This window comes from Periophthalmus magnuspinnatus, chromosome 14 (genome assembly GCF_009829125.3).
Source record: "Periophthalmus magnuspinnatus isolate fPerMag1 chromosome 14, fPerMag1.2.pri, whole genome shotgun sequence".
Classification (NCBI taxonomy): Eukaryota; Metazoa; Chordata; class Actinopteri; order Gobiiformes; family Gobiidae; genus Periophthalmus; species Periophthalmus magnuspinnatus.
In genome coordinates this window covers 20,485,724-20,504,844 of record NC_047139.1, presented here as the reverse complement: position 1 = coordinate 20,504,844, position 19,121 = coordinate 20,485,724, and the positions used below count along the sequence as shown (strand labels likewise).

Genomic DNA, 19,121 nt, shown 5'->3' with positions numbered 1-19,121 from the left:
GGAAATTATGGTACTTTAAAATGTCAGCCTTTGCAATTTGCTAATGACATTCAAACTATGATATAGATTCGAATGCAATGAATTTGACAGCACTGCTAAGTCATATGGCGCTATTATAATTATTATCTATGAGTTAAAATTTACAAAATCCACCTTGCTACATTCAACAGCTTTCCTCTTTTCCTACAGTCTGAGGTGGTCCCCCTAGTGGTCAGGTGTTTCAGCACATTGACTCGGTTCTAGCTGAAAACTGGATTATGAGCTCCGCTGAGGCTGCTGGGAGGAAGACTTTTGCGTCTGAGGAGAGTGAGGGAGAGGATGAAGAGACATGCGCTCATGACCCCCAGAATGACCACACCGGAGATCAGAGCACTGGTCACTGAGTTCACTGGAAATGTGGAGGTCTTCAGATGACCTGGGAGAATAAACACAGGCGAAATGTGGTGTTAAAACTGCACTGTGTGGGAGTTTTGGTCTTCAAAAAGATGTTATTGTTTTGCCTGGAATGTTCTTCAGTGTAGGACATTAAACATATCGACCTGTATCTATTTAAAGCTGAACTAAGTAACTTTCAGCTCCGCACCGGAGGAGTCAATTAATTTATATTAGAGGGGGGCCCATGTGAGGCTTCGTGCCCTGGGACCCAAATTTTCTGTCGACGAGCCTGCTCCCCACAGTTTCTTCTGTTTTCTTTTTATTGAAATAAGGCAGTATAAACCATAAAAACATATAACGTTGCCAGATATTTAAAAAGAGAGCCAGGGTTTCCCAGGATAATTTTCTTCGTGTCAGTTCCACCATATTACATGGCTGGTTTTCCGCCCAGAGAGACGACAGACACTTCAAACAACCCAAAAATAAGAATACAAAGGCGTTTAATGAGGTAAAATGTTATTTAGTTCTGCTGTAATTTTGCTTGATTTTACTGCTCATAAATACCGAATGTGTAACTTAACCTGCTACTGCAACCTGCTTGTCGCCATGGAGATAGATAACTTAAATGTCATACTGTGGAACTTTCCAGGTAAAACAACAACAATACAAAAAACTGGTGGCATACCTTCTATCAGCAAAGTTACACAATATAGTTTTAAATTCAAAAATGAAATGAGGTTTTACAAATTGACATGTTACAGATAAGAGTTTAATTGGTCAAATAAGTGAATAACATTAAAAATGAAAAAGCAGATTACTGTGATCTCTCTATCCTTCCTAGTGGATATGTGGATTGTAGTTTAACTTGTATCAATAGTTGTATCAAATAAAACTAGAATCTCTTCTGTCTCAGCTCTCACACACACAGTTGGCTAACGTAAGCTCATGCACTCCAAATGTGTCTCCAGGGCTGTAGAGCCAAATTCTGGGCCCTGGGTACAAATCATCACGGTGGGCCCACACTACACGTCGTCGAATGAAAAACGCCCATTATAGATTGTGTGAGGGGCCCCTCTGTGCTCTGGCCCCTAGGTAAACAGTCCCCTTTACCCCCCACCCCCCCACCCCCCCAGTGTGACGCCCCTGTGTGTCTCTGTACATAAACAACAAAGATTTACAGATTTGGTACACCTCTGCAAACAATTTCATGTAATAGTTTTTTTTTTCTCATTCTATCCCAGAATTACCCAACTTTCAATGTCACAGTAAGATATTTCCTGCCCGGCTACAATGACATTTGATAGCTCCGAACGATTCAGGGTTTGAACAGCAGGAGTCAAACTGCTATGACATTCAAAATCAATGGAAGTAAGAAATCCATCTAGTGAAAAAGCAGACACACTATTTCCTGACCTGATATTTAAGTCAAATAAACGAGAATAGGCGCCTCCAGCTCGGAACAACCCGTGCACTTTTAGCCTTGTTTTGAAAGGATAGCTTCTGTATGCTTCCTAATTGCTTTGAATCGCCTTCTCCCACCTGCGCTATAGCAACAATTGGAGTGCATTTTCAATAGTCAATTTAAATAGTCTCGTCGAAAATAACTCGCCGAGGAGCAGTTATAATGAATACGGGGCCCCATTAATGCACCTGCCAGGCATAAGGCGCATAACGGGTTTTCTGGAGAGTTTTAAAAGATTGAGCTCTTTAAATAAATGACATCATTATATCATTAAAGGGCCTGTATCCCATTTTTCCCCCATGTGTTTGAACGTAACTTGTCTCGCACAGATATATTGCATAAGCGGCTCTTGAGGAGAAAATCAGTCAGCTGTGTACCGTCTGGATCTAATTACGAAGCGTTTTCATGTCTGAGAATCAGGAAGTGTGCGGTTAGCGTGCTAGTTGTTGTTATTATTAGTGTGACAGCTGAACTCCGCTGTGGTCTCCGAAAGTTTTGAAAAGCGCTTATAAACTCATCACTGTGAAAAATAAGGATACGCTGAATGCCTAAGGTAAGTGAGGAATAACTTTGGACCACCGCAAAACATTTAAAGTCATAATATGTAACTTTCTGAAGGTGGAAAGTCAACTGCATGATTCCATGGAAATAGGAAATTAAAGCCACACTTTACATGGAACATTATCCATGTAGACCTATTCTACAAGACCGACTTTTCAGAGCTTTTAATCACGTTATAAATGCTTCCCCAAGACGCCATTTTGCTGTTCAGTCCCTGTCACCACCGGTTCACACCCACTCTTTCCTACTTAATTCGTTCTCCAATTTTACTTTCTTGATCAACGATTGTGAAGGATTCTGAAGCGCTGCGTAGTTATTTTGGTACAGATGAAAAAAAATCCACTGCTCGCTACTGTGACAGCTCCAGAGCTCTTTGTTGTGATTACGTTTATGGTGACGTCAGCTCCCATTGGGCGCCGCAGTTTTCTAACGTGGACGCCAGCGCACTTGTTTCTTTTATTAAGTCATTTTAGATGAATGTTGCAATTGGAAATATGCTAATTACAACATAATAATCCATGGGTGTCGTAGATTATAACTATACAGCAGACACAAACACGATAGGGATTCTCTAAGCAAAAAGTTACATACTATGGCTTTAAAATGAACTTGTTCTGTTTTACACGCTTATAAAGCAGTCAGAATCAGGTGCAGTGCATTTAAAGGTGTAATAGGTATAATAGTACTATATATAGCCTAATGGAAAGTCTTACCCCATTGCGAGTTGTTAGTTGGAGTTTCTTCTGCAAAACAGCACAAAAAGGACATTCAGGGACAAGTGAAGTGCGTTTCCAGGAGACAACAGTGGTCGGCTAATTTCTGAATCATGAACATAAATCACTAGTGTAGCTTCAGGGACTTTTCACACAAACTGGGTCGGCTTAGATAACTGTCATCTTCAGAAAGCCTGGATCGTATCTCAAGTCCGTTAAAGGCAGTGGTAGGCAGAAATCAGGGCACTGTTTGAAAGATCAGAGAACACAGCCCCTCTCTAAACAAAAGTACAGCACACTATGTCATGAACTGAACTGGGTTGTTTTGAATTAACATCAACATAATGGAAGGATATGTAACGTCTTGCGTAGAAGCAAGGGTAGATTTCTAAGGTGTGAGCTAGTATTGTAGTATTGTTTTGTACAGTAAATGTTTAGAATAACACTATAATAAAACATGAACAAAGACTCAATTCATAAATGATAAACTGTTGCTTAGTAACTACCAAATTAATACCCTAACCCCTAACCTTAACAAACTTAATTAAAATCTTCTTTTCACAGCTTTTAACCATGATATAGTTTTCTTCTCATTTACCCTGTTGAAGTTGTATTTGGAATGATTTGTGCATGTTTGAGCAATCTTTAATCTCCTATTTACAAGACGCCATATTGCCGATCAAAACCCATTTTCACCGCCATGGTCCACACCCACTGTACATGGAGGATTTGGCAGCGTAAAAAAAATCTGCCTCTTATGCAGTGGACAGTCAGTGGACTTGTTTCTTTTATTAAGTTATCTTTGGTGAATATTACAATTTAAAATGTGCAAATTATAACATAATGATCCACGGGTGTCGTAGATTATAGCTACACAGCAGACACAAATACAATATATCTGCTTTAATAAAACAGACTAATTACAGTGAACTTATTTTAAAGTCAAAGTGGTACCAATTTCTATAGATTTTGGATTAGTATGTTTGCATACTTTTTGGTCACCAGTTATATAAATTGATCCTACATCATTCCCAATGCAACAAGTCAATCCAATGCAACACGTTAGTGATGTGCTAAAGTGCTTAATTTAATAAGCTTAAAGGTCCTAAATTACAGCTCTCTTATATTTATTACACAAAATTGACTCTTGTGAGCTTTAAGCCATGTTATGATGGTGTTATCTCTTTAAAAACATACCTGGAACATACCTGTTGTGTTTCATTTGCACATGTTTGAGTAACACTTTATTTTTCTGCTCTGTTCCACCTTGTCGTGAAGTTGTACTTTTGAAGTTAACAGCTACCTTTTACTTTTTGTTCAGTGGAGCAAATTAGCAATTCCAGGGCTGGAATCATCCAAATGAAGGCATATGAAGTTTAAAAATACAATGGAGCACTTCCTGTATTACTACATGACATCACAAGTTGGAACAGACTGTTTTCAGTTTGAGAGGAGAACTCAGGCTAAATATGCAGAGTTTGTGTGTTAAACATGTGTGAATGAAACAACACATGTTTGTGATGAGGAAACAACATTATAACATTATAATATAGACCAAAAAGTAGCCTAATATGGGCCCTTTAAAGGGACACTATGTAACTTTTCTGTCAGCGTTCATGTCATTACTTTACCTGGAATGTTCCAGAGTATGGCATTTAACATGTTTTGTATTTATTCACTCACAGGTGTTTTTATTGCTCAAAAATGCACTGCAGAACATGTATTTTTACTTTGAACAAAGTCACTTCTCCAAAGAGCTGACCTGTAACTTGACCTGGTGGTCTCACTATCTCGTCTCCATGGAGATATATGAAGTTTAATGCCACACTGTGGACCATTCCAAGCACAGCCATAATAACTCCATGGAGACAGGCAGAAAAGTTACATAATGCACCTTTATTTTTCAGTCCACTTGTTTGCATTGGTAAATTTGAGATTAAGCAATACTAAAAATATCTTGGGATGGAGAAGTGCAATTTTTGTGTCTTCCAAGTGTTTAAGAAGACTGTAATCAATACATCTGGATAATACAGCCTGAAATATAAACATTTATAACAAAATACAGCTATGAGCGCGGATGTTTTTACCTTGGAGTCTCTAGTACTGCACCTCAAGTATTATAGTTGAGAGTGAATGAAAAAGACATCTCGATTCGGATGGAGAGGTATAGCAGTTGGTTGGAGCAGTGAAAATAGACTGTAAGGAGCAGTGTGAGATAGAGGATTGTTATCAAACCATACCACTCCGGGTGATGATAGGCCCAGCCGTCAGAACAGCGTTTCCAGATGCTGGGTTTGAATCTTTCCCTTCGGAGAGATCTCGTTTTTTCCGACTGCCACAAATCTACGACAAATTGTAAAGCAGATAGGGTTAGTAGTCAAAGCAGTTCTTTCCTGTGTTCCATTTTTTACTTGAGATAAGGTATTCATGGGCTATGTAATTTGTCATTTTATGTCAAGAAAAATATACTCCTCCACATTACAAAGCAGCGTGACATTTGGAAATCTGATAAAGAACATATTGTTGGATTTGAAGTGAAAGGCTGTATTTGGTTTATGTATATCTATGAGTACGTGTGATATCATTACTCATAGCTGTCACTGATGATTTGGTTACACTTTATAATAACTGTACCTTAGTTAGCCTTAATAAAGCATGAAAAGAGATTTTATTCCTAAACTGTTTGTGCATTATCAATAGGCTCATTATAGCAAGAATAGGCTCAATGGTGCATTATAGCAACTGGCACTGGCACTGTTAGCGTCACTACTTCCTCTTCAGTTTAAGTTTTTTTTTTTTTTTTGTCACGCTAAAATGAATAAATATTTAAAGATCAGGCAGTGGACAGAGAGCTCTTCTGTGTTTAGAAAGAGTTTATGTTCCAATGCTAACATAGTTTTTCAATGTAAAGTGAATTGGAGCCAATGGAGCTGGAAGTGCGCTCATGCTCACTTCCTATTCGAAACGCGACAGCTAGCAGGTTAGCTATGTCCATTTATACACGCAGTCTATAACCTGGTCATAATTTATATATCCCCATATGCCCAAATGTGTGGTCAATTAGGCAACAGTGAAGCCCTGTTGGAAATGGGAGAGGGATGTTGGGCAGTAACTTAGCCTCTCTCAATACAAAGGAATTAGCAACAACTGATAAATCTATTTAACTTTTCAGTTCCACACATGAATGCTTTATTTAATTGAGTATAGAAATAAATATGTACCTAGATCTGCTCATCATTAAAGGTCTTGCTCATAAATAGATGCCATCTGTGATCTTACAGTTATGTTACGTGTCTAAAGCTGAAAACCATATATACAGGGGGGAGAGAAAAGTGACATGGAAACCAAGATATAGAGGTATATTTGAAATCATTTGAACATGAAAAATCACAGTATATTGTTACTGTTTGTTTGGCTATAGTGCTATGATGGTGTGAATTAAACTGGACTGGCCTGCAGAGGTAGAACATTTAAAGGTCTAATATTACACAAAATTGACTCTTGTGAGCTTTAAGCCATGTTATAATGTTGTTACCTCCTCAAAAACATACCTGGAGTTGTGTTTTGTTTCATTCACACATGTTTGAGTAATCCTTTATTATTAGTCTGTCCACATCTCCAAAGCTCAAAATGCTCTGTTCCACCTTGTGATGTCATGTAGTGGTAGTTTTCAAGTTACCAGCTACATTGTACCTTTTACCTTATGTTTAATAGAAATTGGCAATTCCAGCACTGAAATGACACAATTGATTCTAGTGAAGGTGTATGGAGTTTAAAAACACAGTGGAGCACTTCCTGTGTTACCACATGACATCACAAGGTGGAACAGAGTGTTTTCTGTTTGAGAGAAGAACTCAGCCTAAATATACAGGGTTTGTGTGTTAAACATGTGTGAATGAAACAAAACACAACTCAAAGTACATTTGTAATGAGGAAACATAACAGAAGATCAGAAAACAGCAATATGGGTGCTTTAATTACAAAATCATTACCATAATTGATTCGATTTTTGGGGGTACTTGCACCTTTTGAGTAGATTTTGAATGTGCACTTGTAAATTTTTTTTAATTAGGCTAATTTCTAGCCATGTAATTTTAATTAGTGAATAGAGCACAAGTACCTCTGTCTGTCTTTGCTCCTGCTAAGTTCAAGTTTTGGATAATAGACTAATCTAAAATGCTATCAAAATTGCATGAAAAAGTTACTTGTAATATTAACTAACCAGTATTCTGAATGGTATCTTACACATATAATTTTGGCTGTGGTACTTTTACATGTATTCAAGGGGATATTTAGCCATGTGACTGTACTTCTACTTTGAATTTTGTCCACTACTAACCTCTGCCTTAGGGTGTGTTCACACTTGCTCCTAAATTAAGCCCATTTTAGTCCTGATGTGGACTTGGTTTGTTCCTGTTCTATTCCTTGTTCAGTTCTGGTCTAGGTTTAGTTTTGGGTTTAGTTCTGGTTTAGTCCAGGCTTTGATGTAGTGAATGTGCAAGTGTGCTTTGATAGCTTTGGTTGCTATATCTTTCTCTTGCGGTTATTCCCTTAATAAACATAAAAAAGTGGACTACACCATTTCCACTCTAGCTCTAAACAAGAAATAGGCTCTGTGCACAGTAGCACCTGGCAACCTCACTGTTAGTGTCACTACTTCTTTTCTTTATCTTTATTTATACAATGGAATCCAGTGAGAGCACTGTCTTTTTCATGGGCGCCTTGTTTAAAATACAATACAAGCAGAAAAACAAATGAAACAAACAAGTCCATATAAAACTTTAGAAACAGGAGCAGGTGTGTGTGTATAAAAGTTCGTTACCAGATTATTAAATTGCGATTGTGGCACCAAAGTATCCAGTTTTGCTCAACCTTGATGTGTATTCCATTTTTGTGAAGAAAAACAGTTAAAAGCCTCTTTCCCGTCTCAGTTTTGGTGTGGCTAGTCCTTAGCTTTATGCAGTCATGTGATCTGATATTAAATGTTCCAGTATCAATGAATAACATGCAGTTGGTGTATTCTGGCAGTTTTTGAAGTAGTTCCTTATAGATACATTTCATACAGTGCTGTTGTCTTCTAACAGACCGTGATGGCCAACCCATTTTTTCTTCCTTCTTTTTTTCACTTCCTGTCCAGTTTTATCTCTATAAAGTTTTTTGAGTCACGCTAAAATGAATAAATATTTAAAGATCAGACAGTGGACAGAGAGCTGCAGGTGAATGTCACTGACAACATGTTAAACACTACACAAATAAACACAATACTTCACCAGAGGACACTTCTGTGTTTAGAAAGATAGAGGTTTGTGTCTAAATGCTAATGCTAATGCTAAGTTTGAGGCAGAATAAATATTAAAACAACACCACAAACTGAAGTATTCCACATTAGACATAATTGCGTAGCCTTTATTTTTAATTAATTTGAATTTTAATAGGTTGTTTATTTTATGTTTTCCCATTTTAATAAAAGTGACAGCATTGAGACACAGTGAGCTAAGTAGCATGCTGCTCTGCACAATGCCTATTATCCAAAGGAGGAAAAAAGTGGATGAAATGAACTTGGATAATAAGGCAAATCCACAAACTGAAGAGCTGTCCAAGGCCACCTGAAAAAATCTCCACTATTTGACAAACACTGCCCTAAATAAACTTTTTCTTCCCTGATTTCTGCATGTGTGCATAAGTATAAGTGATATATATTGGCCTTACTGGCATGAGCATGGGGCAGTCATCAGAGCGGCACAGCTTGGTGACACAGTGCAGGAATACCGTAGACATCTTTTGGTTCTTGTGTTTTACGAAGCGGAACACTTCAAAGGAAAATCGCCCCATCTGGCTCTTCCCATTTTCCAGGATAGCGGTCTGAGGGTCCTTATCACAGCTGGTGCAACAGAAGAAGGAAATAATGACTTAAAGTGCAGATGAGAGGTTTTCATGTTTTTTCCAATTATTACTTGGTTTAGTGGGATTGGACATGTTGGGAATATTCATCACGGTTTTACATCAGTTAAGTGGCAGTTTGTGGGGAAACAAAGTTGATGACATTCAGTGCTACTCCCTGTATTTTTGCACTTTTCTTCTCAACGCTACAACATAATTTATGTGAAATAAAGACATTTTCTGACAGTTTAAATCTTCATGGCACAAAATATGTCACATATTTTTATCAGTTATAACCATAAACTGTATGTATAAATGGGCGTAGCTAACCTGCTACCCCCCCGTGTTCCAAATAGGAAGTGATCATAGGCGTGTTTCCTACTCCATTGCTCCAATTCACTTTCTATTGAAAACTGTTGCCACTCTCTCTGTAACTACTGCTGTCAGGCTCGACATTTTGGTCTTAAAATGTTCATATCCACTCTACATGATCCTGGTGTTTTTATTTCGCCCTTGTGTCCGTAAATTAAGCTATGAACATTCATAATTGACCAATAAGTTCCAAATTTTCCCCTATAACTGCAGCCTCAATGAGCTTCATTAGGCTGGAACCAAATGCTATGTGTGATGTGACACTCACTTAGTCCATTTCTTTATACAGTGTATAGTCATAACTCCAATTATAGTTTAAACGTAAAAAACAAGCCAAGATTTTGGCTGTATTTTGTTGACCATGTTTTAGTGAAAGGAGCAGTCTAACCTGTTCTATGCACTTAAAACATTATCATAATTGGGAAGGGTAATGCATTACCTGAAGAAAAGGTCGTAGCGGAGGTCGTCGTTGGGGTTTCCAGAGGGGGTGGTGTAACAGTAGTCCATTAAAACGTGCCATCTGTTTCACATAAAAAGCTTTGTGTTTTGTACCAACAGCTCTGAAATATTCATTCTCAGTTCTACAACTTTAGTTATTCAAATGTATTTCCTCCCTAGGGCTGTTTTTGCTTCAGTTTAACTCTCCTCTAGTGAAAGGTCAAAGCAAATTCACAACTCTTTCAAACAACTTTCCAAAACACCGAAATGATGCTGCATGTAGTAAGTGTGTGCCTGGGATCCAGAATACACACTTTTCCAATACTTTATGTAGATGTGAGTGTAGTCTCCAGTCTCCCTGAGTTTGATTGACAGGTGGATTAGCCAATAATAATAATAATAATAAAAAACAAACAAACTCTGGCTTACAAGGAAAAAAGAAAGGAAAAAACATCATATTTTCTTTGCAAAATTCTGAAGATTTTTGTTATTTTTGTTATAATGTGTGTAAGATTTGAGCTGTTATAAAAATAGTTTGATATAAAATACTTTGAATATTATCATTACCGCAATATATCTCTATAGTAACAGATTGTGTTTCAAAATGTGCCATTGTGACAAGCCCACTGAGATGAGAGAAGTTTGATTTTGTCCAATGAGGATTTCTTTTTATAGATAATTTTTTCAGACCAAAGTTTAGTTTGTTTTCATCCCTAACAGTTTCGACCGTTCAAGCGGGACAAGGGAGCCTTTTTACTTTCACACATTTGGGTTACTATCCCGAAGCATATACTGTATACATAAATGGACATAGCTAACCTGCCAGCTATGATAGATACAGTGATCATGGGTGCGCTTCTGGCTCCATCGACTCCGGCTGTGGTCACCCCTCTCTTTATAAATGCTGCTGTCAGGCTTGTGATTTTGGTCTTAAAATGTTTGTATTAACCCGCTTTACGTGATCCTGGTGTTTTTATTTCACTATTTTGTCAGTGAATAAAGATATGAACATTAATAACAGACAAATCAGGTGCCTTCTTTCCCCAAGGTTGCTCCCACTAGCATTTGCAACAGGTTTGACTGACAGTGTTGTTCCCTGCTAAACCAGCAGTGCAGACAGGAAGGGGCGTTACTTCCAACAGTCTCGTTCTGGATTGACTCTTTTGTTGCTATGATACTTGTGGTAAGAATTTCAAATGTGGAACTTGGCTCCAAATTCACCCCTATAACTGCTAGCCTCAGTGAGCTTCATTTGACTGGAGCCGAACGCTATGGGTCACACTCCCGTAGTCCACTTCTTTATACAGTCTATGGTAAGAAGGCAGCACCAAAAACAATCAGCTGACCGGACACGTCACAGTTGTTGAGTGTTTGTCCACTGATCTGAAAGTTGGTGGTTCAAATCACAGTCTCGACATAAACATCACTGGCAGAACGGTCAAATCCACTGACCTACAAGTTGGCGGTACGATTCCAGCTCCCACAGACCATTTACCATTATTGAGCAGTCCAAACTGTCAGGTATAAAAAACAAACTAAACCTTGATCTGAAAAAAAAATCAATTAAAATAATTAAAATAATAAAAAGTAATATTAAAATAAAATTAAGTATGATTTTGTTTGCAAATGATAGATGACCAATGAGCTCCTTCGTTTCACATGCGTCACTGAAATAAACAAATCTGAATGGACGATTGTGTTTGGTTCTGGCTCGAGACGCGATGGAGGAAGCAGGGACCAGACTGATATCTGTCTGTTTAAAACATAGAGAGATATCAGTCTGGATTTGCCATAATGGGCTGAAAATACCAGATGTTGGCCATCTTTGAAGATACAATTATAATGCTTTTACCATACATTCTGAGATGCGCTCTGTGAAGATAATTGCGATTCAAACCACTGTAATGAACAAGTCTGAGGCATTTTGACAGGCTAACATCATGAGCCTCTTGCCATATGTGCACAGTAAAACAACAACAGCAAGATGTAAGTTCATTTAACAACTGCACACCTGTTTGGCTAATTAGAAGTTACCACATGCTTTCACATTCAATTTAATGCTATAGTTTAAAGCTCCATTGTCTGATTTATATTTTAGCTATAATCTTATAATCTTATATTGAGTTCATAATAAATGTTAATAAAAGTATGACTTCCTTCTCTGTGGTCCTATTGATAATGTTGTATAAGATGTGTTACTGTGTTTTCAATGATGTGTGCTGCAGATTTGAATTAATATAGATTCCCTCTTTCATATTAAAATGCTTGTATTGAATAACAGGCCTATTGTTTGTCTGTCTGTTTGTTTTATCCAGATGGCTACCACTGAAACCGTCTCTACATTTCTGTTTATTGGGCTTTAAAGGTGCATTAAAGGAACATTATATGCTCGTCTCCATGGTGATATTATTGCTTTGCCTGGATTGTTCCACATTAAACTTGTTTATGCTTTTTTAATTACAAGTGCTTTGATTGCTAAAAGAAAGACCTTAAAAACTTATGTTTTTACTGTAAGCAGGGTCACCTCTCCACAGAACAGACCAGTAACTTGGCTCCTACATTTGAACCTTTATTAGATCTCAAATTCTACGCAAAATCCTTACTTACTTACATACTTACTTTTTACTCCCTAAGCACATTTTTATTTACTTATGTACTTTAATACTTTTACTTAGGTAATTTTTTGTTTTTTTATGTGATATTTTTATTTTTACTTGAGTATGTTTTTTGCTCTATGCTCTGTATATTTGTCCTTTCACACTATTCAGTGCTTCTTCCACCAATGCCTGCTTGTCTCCATGGAGATAGATAGATATTTAATGCCATATTTTGGAACATTCCAGGGAAAGCCTTTACATCCTCATGAAAATCTCACCAGAAAAAAGATACAGAGTGCAGCTTTAATCAGCAAATGCTTCCATATCGTACTTTTTTAACTGCAATTTTACATTACAATATCTTAAAATCTTCTGTAACTAATGGATTAGTTCTCTTTGGCTACGTCCGTGTGTCCCCCCCAGCCCCTAACCTCTCATTCACCTCACAGCCCCACACCTCTCTATGGCGCCTCATTCATCGAGAGATTCAGACACAGCTCACTACATTTGGGTCTTGTAACTTATGTAAGTGAAAAAAAGTCGGCTAAACTCTGATTAAACTTAATTTCTGTCATAAAAATGATCAGATCAGACTGACACAAGTCTTTATGGACTAATAATAATCATACAAGTGTTTGTCAAGCTGGATCTTATATAAACAAACTAGATTTGAAAATTTGTGTCTGAGGTGTGGAAATTATGGCTCTTTTCACAGCTCGAGCTAAAGCGGCTAAGGCAACTTTACACAGCAACGGTTTATTTAGAGCGTTTTATTCATAATCAGGATCAACAGTGCGATAAACCAGCGCTTCTATCTGCTTCATTCTGTCGTTTTGTGCGAGTTAAAGAGCCGCTCTGTCCGCTCTTGCAATGCATTATGGTCTATATTGTTCGGTCTACTGATTACCGGTGTCCATTACTTTTCACAGTGCATTGTAGGAAATTTTGAGTCCCCTACTTTTTCACCAACTGGCCATTTGAACATTACTAAAAATGACTCCTAAATAGTGCCCCCTGTAGGGAATAATGTGTACATTCAGACACAGCCATTGCTTTGGTTCAAATGTTACACTATTAGAACACGTCATTCGCACAGCCCCTTCGTATTTTTCTTTTTTTTCTTTTCTTCACTGTGTTAGAGCAGCATGCCATTTCACAACCATTGTTCCCCATGCTCCAGGTGGGCGTCTCCCCTCTCATACTTTTACCTTTCATTTCAACCGTAGACTAATGTTTCAATTCTGTGACATGGTCTGTATTAAACCCAGGACAGAGGAGATTAGCTGGTGAATAAAGGGATTTGGTAGCCTGCTATGCCGCTGATAGATATCAAATTTAAAAAAAAAGAAAAAAGTGAATTTGATCTCTATCTCATTGAAGTTGATACAATACCTTCTGTCCAGATTGGTGGCTTTGACCGCTGCAAAAACCCTGGTCTTCAGAGTGAGCCCGGCCATGGGGATTGCCAGCTGCTGTACGTATGATGAGTCCTGGAAGCACAAAATAGACAATTCATTTCTCTATCACCCAATTTGGAGGATAATTTCATCATCTGGCACCCATAGAATCCCACTTATTATTCATATCAGGATCAACTTGACAAGAGAGATCCAGCTCGTGACATGAATTGGGGGTGAATTGAGGATAATCTGCTCTAATTAGCAGATTACAGGTGATTTGTAAGACTTCTGAGGCTCTCGGTGTCTCTCTTGTCTCCTACACAGATCATCGCGTGGGGTAATTGCAGCAATACAAATCTAAAAAGGTGAAAATGATATGAAGCTTCCTCTGCAACTGAATGGGTCCCATGAAGGGGTGGAAGCGATACTGACAAAAATGAATATCTCAACATTTTTTGCATAATCTCAAGAATTATATATTCACACGTTAAGGTACAGTGTGTAACTATCTAGAGGTGGCACATGACCTGTATGATTCCATAGAAATAGAAAGTTAAAACCATACTGTGGAACATTCTCCATGGAGACCACAGACTGTAAATATAAATGGACATATTTAACCCGCTAGCTGCTGCATTCCATCGACTCCAATTCACTTTTGAAAATTAGTGGCCCCTCTCTCTGTAACTGCTGCTGTCAGACTCATCATTTTGGTTTAAAAATGTTTGTATTAACCCGCTCTACATGATCCTGGTATTTTTATTTTGCTATTTTGTCCATAAATCAAAATATAAACATAACAGACAAATCAGCACCGTCTTTCTGCTAGTGTTAGCAACAGGTTTGACTGACAGTTTTGCTAAGGACCACTGCTAAACCAGTGTTGCAGGTGGGAAGGGGCATTTGCATTTGCTCCAAATTGGCCCCTATAACTGCACCAGCCTCAATGAGCTTCATTTGGCTGGAGCCGAACCCCATGGGTGACGTCACACTCACTTAGTCCACTTCTTTATAAAGTCAATGATGGAGACAGATACCATACTGTATGAGGTAAGCCCACTCACAGTTAAGTATGCAAGTTTTTCAGTGCAGTAAAAACATGTACCGGTAGTGATGTTTGGCCAAAAAGCTACCTACTGTGGTTTTAACAGTGCGTTAAAAATGTGTTCATATATGTGTCTGTAAATGTCTTGGTTGAGGTTCAACTATCGCTAAAAACATGAATACACCATAAAATTAAGCATAAAAGGGAAAAAATATCACTACAGCCTTGCTTGGGAGATTACACTAGACTCTTTTTTGAGGTCATTTTAAAGGTCCTACATTACACAAAACTGACACTTGTGAGCTTTAAGCCACGTTATAATGTTGATACTTTATCAAAAACATACCCAGTGTTGTTTTTGTGTGTTTGTTGTTTCATTCACATATGTCTGAGTAACCCTTTATTATAAGTCTTATATAATTTTGAACATCTGCAACGTTCAAAATGCTCTGTTCCACCTTGTGATGTCATGTAGTGGTAGTTTTCAAGTTAAAAGCTCCTTTTACCTTTAGTTCCGTAGAGATTGTCAATTCGAGGGCTGAAATCATCCAAATGATTTTAGTGAAGGTGTGTGGAGCTTAAAAACACAGTGGAGCACTTCCTGTATTACCACATAACATCACAAGGAGTGTTTTCTCTTTGAAAAAAGAACTCAGCCTGAATATGCAGGGTTTGTGTGTTAAACATGTGTGAATGAAACAAAACACAACCCCAGGTGTGTTTGTGATGAGGGAACTACATTATAACATAGGTCAGAAAACAGTTTAATATATAATATATTCTCACTTAGTCCCATGCAAATATATGTGTAGGCTTTTTGTACAGAGTGAAGCAGTTATGTTTTCCATTGCACTAGTGTGAACTCACATTGTACAGGAGCAGGTTGAGCGTGCTGACGAATGTACCATTGCTCTCCTTCACAGAAATAGCAGCAGCTGACCTTTGATGAAGATAAAAATTAAAATATTTCTATACATGAAAGCATGATTACAAGGATTGGAGATATTCAGTAAACCATGTACCTATTCAGACAATCAAGATGGTTTATTTGCGAATGACCCTGAACAAACTTTGAACCACATAACTTCCTTGCAGGCAGTTAACAGATGGTACAGATAGATGTATTTTTTATGGTAAAGCGGTTTTAAAATGTTACAAAGGCTGTTTTGTTGTTCTGTTCCTATGTATCATGTTATCTTTATATTTGTTTTTTGTTAACTTTTATGTGAGCACTTTGGTTCAGCTGAAGTTATTTAAATGTGTTATATAAATACTTGAATCGAATTATAAATGATGGCATTGCATTGGTAATATGGCCATATACATTTTACATATTCCATATTTTATTCTAAAACGAAATACTATAGTTAAAGTTTTCTTCTATATACATGCTGAGTACACTTGTCAGTATCACACGTACAGAATGCCATTCTCTCCTCTCTTGTATTGCAGCCAATACTGTCCTTATCTCAGAGAAGTAATAGACTGTATCCTCAAGTACCTCTACAGGCCAAGTGAGAGAGCTCCAAACCAACATCACGCCTTCAAAGTGCCTGCAGTCTGCATCAGCACCTAGGCAACGTTTCTGCCCTGGAGACTGCGGTGCAGGGTTATATCGAAGATCAGATACTAATTGATACTAAAACTAGCATTGAAACCCAATACTCATTTGAGCATGTATCGATATTTAAAAAAAAAAAAAGTCCTATTCACCTTTCCTGAACAGCTTTAGAATGATCTTGAACTGTATCAGAACAAGTATAAGACACATAGACTAGTATACGCCCATGGACCACTATGGAACCTACTGGACAACTAAAGGATTTTAACGTCGTGGAAGGTAAAGAAGTACAAGTAGTAAAGTACTGTACTTAAAGAGAATTTTGAGGTATCTGTACTTTACTTAAGTACAATTTATATTGGACACTTTTTACTTTTACTCAGTTCGAGCTTCGGCTTTGAGCAAACAAAAATAAATACACAAAATTCATAAGAAAAAATTAAGAAATTGATTTGCATTATTACTCTTGACTAAAATGTATATTATTTTAATCTATATCACAACAGTTCTGTAAAATATTTCTTAGTCTTAAAGTATATGCTTAAAGGGGCACTTTAATACTTTTACTTGAGTAGAATTTGTTCATGAGATACTTAAACTTTTACTTGAGCAACTTTTCACCTCTCTATCTGTACTTTTACTTCAGTAACATAATTGAGTACTGCAGCCACCACTGCATTACACAGATATAAGGTGGTAACATAAAAGAAAGTACTAGGATTTAATGTTGAAAATCGCATTCTATTGTCTAAAGAAAACAGAACGTTTTTATTATCATCGTAGTGTAAGAATCCGTATCGAGTATCAAATCCATTTATCGTAATCGACGTGAAAATGAAACACTCCAGGGGTGTGACTTACGAAGCGAGCTGTGTGTTGTTGACGAGGTATTCCAGAGGGTAGCTGCAGCTGAACTTGTACTGGAGCCCGGGCAGGTAACTGATGACGGTGGAGGGATCCGGGGTGTCGATGTACCCCGAAATGCTCCCAATCTGAACCAGGGACAGGTTTCCGTAGGCGTTAGGGCCGTGGGCTGTAGAGACCTGAAACCAAGACACAACAAGAACTGTCGCTTCAAGTACTAAGTATTTTAAGTTTAATCATACAGGTGAAAGAAAACTCAGCCCAGAATTATCACTAGAGAAAGAAAGATAACTGTGATATCTAAACATATTCAAATCAAATATAGCATAAAGGTCCTCTATTGACTCTTGTGAGCTTTAAGCCATATTATAATGCTGTTACCTCACCAAAACAGACCTGGAATTGTGTTTTGTTTCATTCACGCATGTTTGAGTCACTCTTTTTATTAGTCTGTCTACATCTCCAAAGCTCAAAATGCTCTGTTCCACCTTGTGATGTCATGCGTCAGTAGAGATTCAGCCCTGGAATTGCCCATCTCTACTGAACTAAAGGTAAAAATAGTTGTTAACTTGAAAACTTCCGCTCCATGACATCACAAAGTGAAACAGAGCATTTTAAGCTTCGAAGATGTAGACAGACTATAATAATAAATATTATAATAAAGGGTTATTCAAACATGTGTGAATGGAAGAAAACCCAGCTCCAGGTATGTTTCTGAGGAGGTAACAACATTATAACATATTTTAAAGTTCACAAGAGTTGATTTTTCCAAACATTGCATGATGTAAAGAACGTTTATCTTGACAAGAATGAATTAAAATGAGGTACGGGGCCTTTGAAAGAACTTGGAGATTTACTAGGACATAAGTGCTCATCTTTCCAACTCCACAGAGAAGACCGCCATGATGGAACTGTGGGCACACTGGACGGACCACGATAGTATCATCTATTCCACAGAGCATATAATCCAAAAGTCCATCAGGCTTATCTAAAGCGCAGCTCCAGGAACTGCCCCGCTGTATGTGGTACAACAAAACAGAGGCACCCAGCCAAGTACACACTCGCTCTAAACTGCCTTTAAAGTGATACACCAGGTATTTTTTAAATCTGTTTCCCCAACATAACAAGATTACGCCTCTTCTCAGAGCAGAAGTGTTGACAGCTTGGCTTGGTGCCACCATCTGCTCGTCTCCATGGGGATAGATAGGTTTACTGCAATACTATGGAACATTCCAGGTAAGGTAATATCTCCATAGAGACAAGCTTATTGTGGAGCCTCAACTAAAAGAAGTTACATATACTGCAAATTCAAGAATTACACACCTTAAAGAGCTTGTAAGATAAGTTTAATGCAATACTAAGGGACATTCCAAGTAAAGCAATAATATCTCCATAGAGACAAGCTCGTTGTGGAGCCTCTACCAAAAACTTACATAGACTTAAAGTGCAATACCAAGTTTTTTACCCTGCAAGATCAGAGTCCTACCACCTCTCCTTAGATCTGATTTGTAACTAGGCCTGGTGCCGTCATCTGCTCTTCTCCATGGAGATAGATCGATTTAATGCAATACTAAGGAACATTCCAGGTAAAGCAATAATATCTTCATGGAAACTTTAAGAATTACATATCTTAAAAAGCTACCAAGTTGTTGCTTTTTTGCCTTGCAAGATCTTTTTCTCATTTTTATGGAGATAGATCAGTTTAATGCAATACGAAGGAACATCTCAGGTAAAGCTATAATATCCCCATGGAGACAAGTTCTTTCTGCATCCTTCATCAAAAGACATTATAGAGCACCTTAAAGATTTACTTAGTAAAGTGTTACACCTCTCCTCAGATCTGACCTGTAACT

The 19,121-nt window shown here is 37.7% G+C and overlaps 1 protein-coding gene across 1 annotated transcript in view; it reads right to left on the bottom strand.

Annotated features, from left to right (window-relative positions):
* Positions 1 to 232: 232 nt before the first annotated feature.
* Positions 233 to 19,121, bottom strand: part of zpld1a (zona pellucida-like domain containing 1a) — a 28,344-nt gene continuing 9,455 nt past the window's right edge. The window contains exons 4-11 of the mRNA XM_033978401.2: positions 17,266 to 17,447; positions 15,711 to 15,783; positions 13,791 to 13,888; positions 9,803 to 9,883; positions 8,821 to 8,992; positions 5,352 to 5,454; positions 3,112 to 3,141; positions 233 to 415 (exon numbers count right to left, since the gene is read on the bottom strand). Of these exons, the coding sequence (XP_033834292.1) occupies positions 240 to 415; positions 3,112 to 3,141; positions 5,352 to 5,454; positions 8,821 to 8,992; positions 9,803 to 9,883; positions 13,791 to 13,888; positions 15,711 to 15,783; positions 17,266 to 17,447 (915 nt within the window). The 3' untranslated portion in view covers positions 233 to 239. The remainder of the gene's footprint in view (positions 416 to 3,111; positions 3,142 to 5,351; positions 5,455 to 8,820; positions 8,993 to 9,802; positions 9,884 to 13,790; positions 13,889 to 15,710; positions 15,784 to 17,265; positions 17,448 to 19,121) is intronic.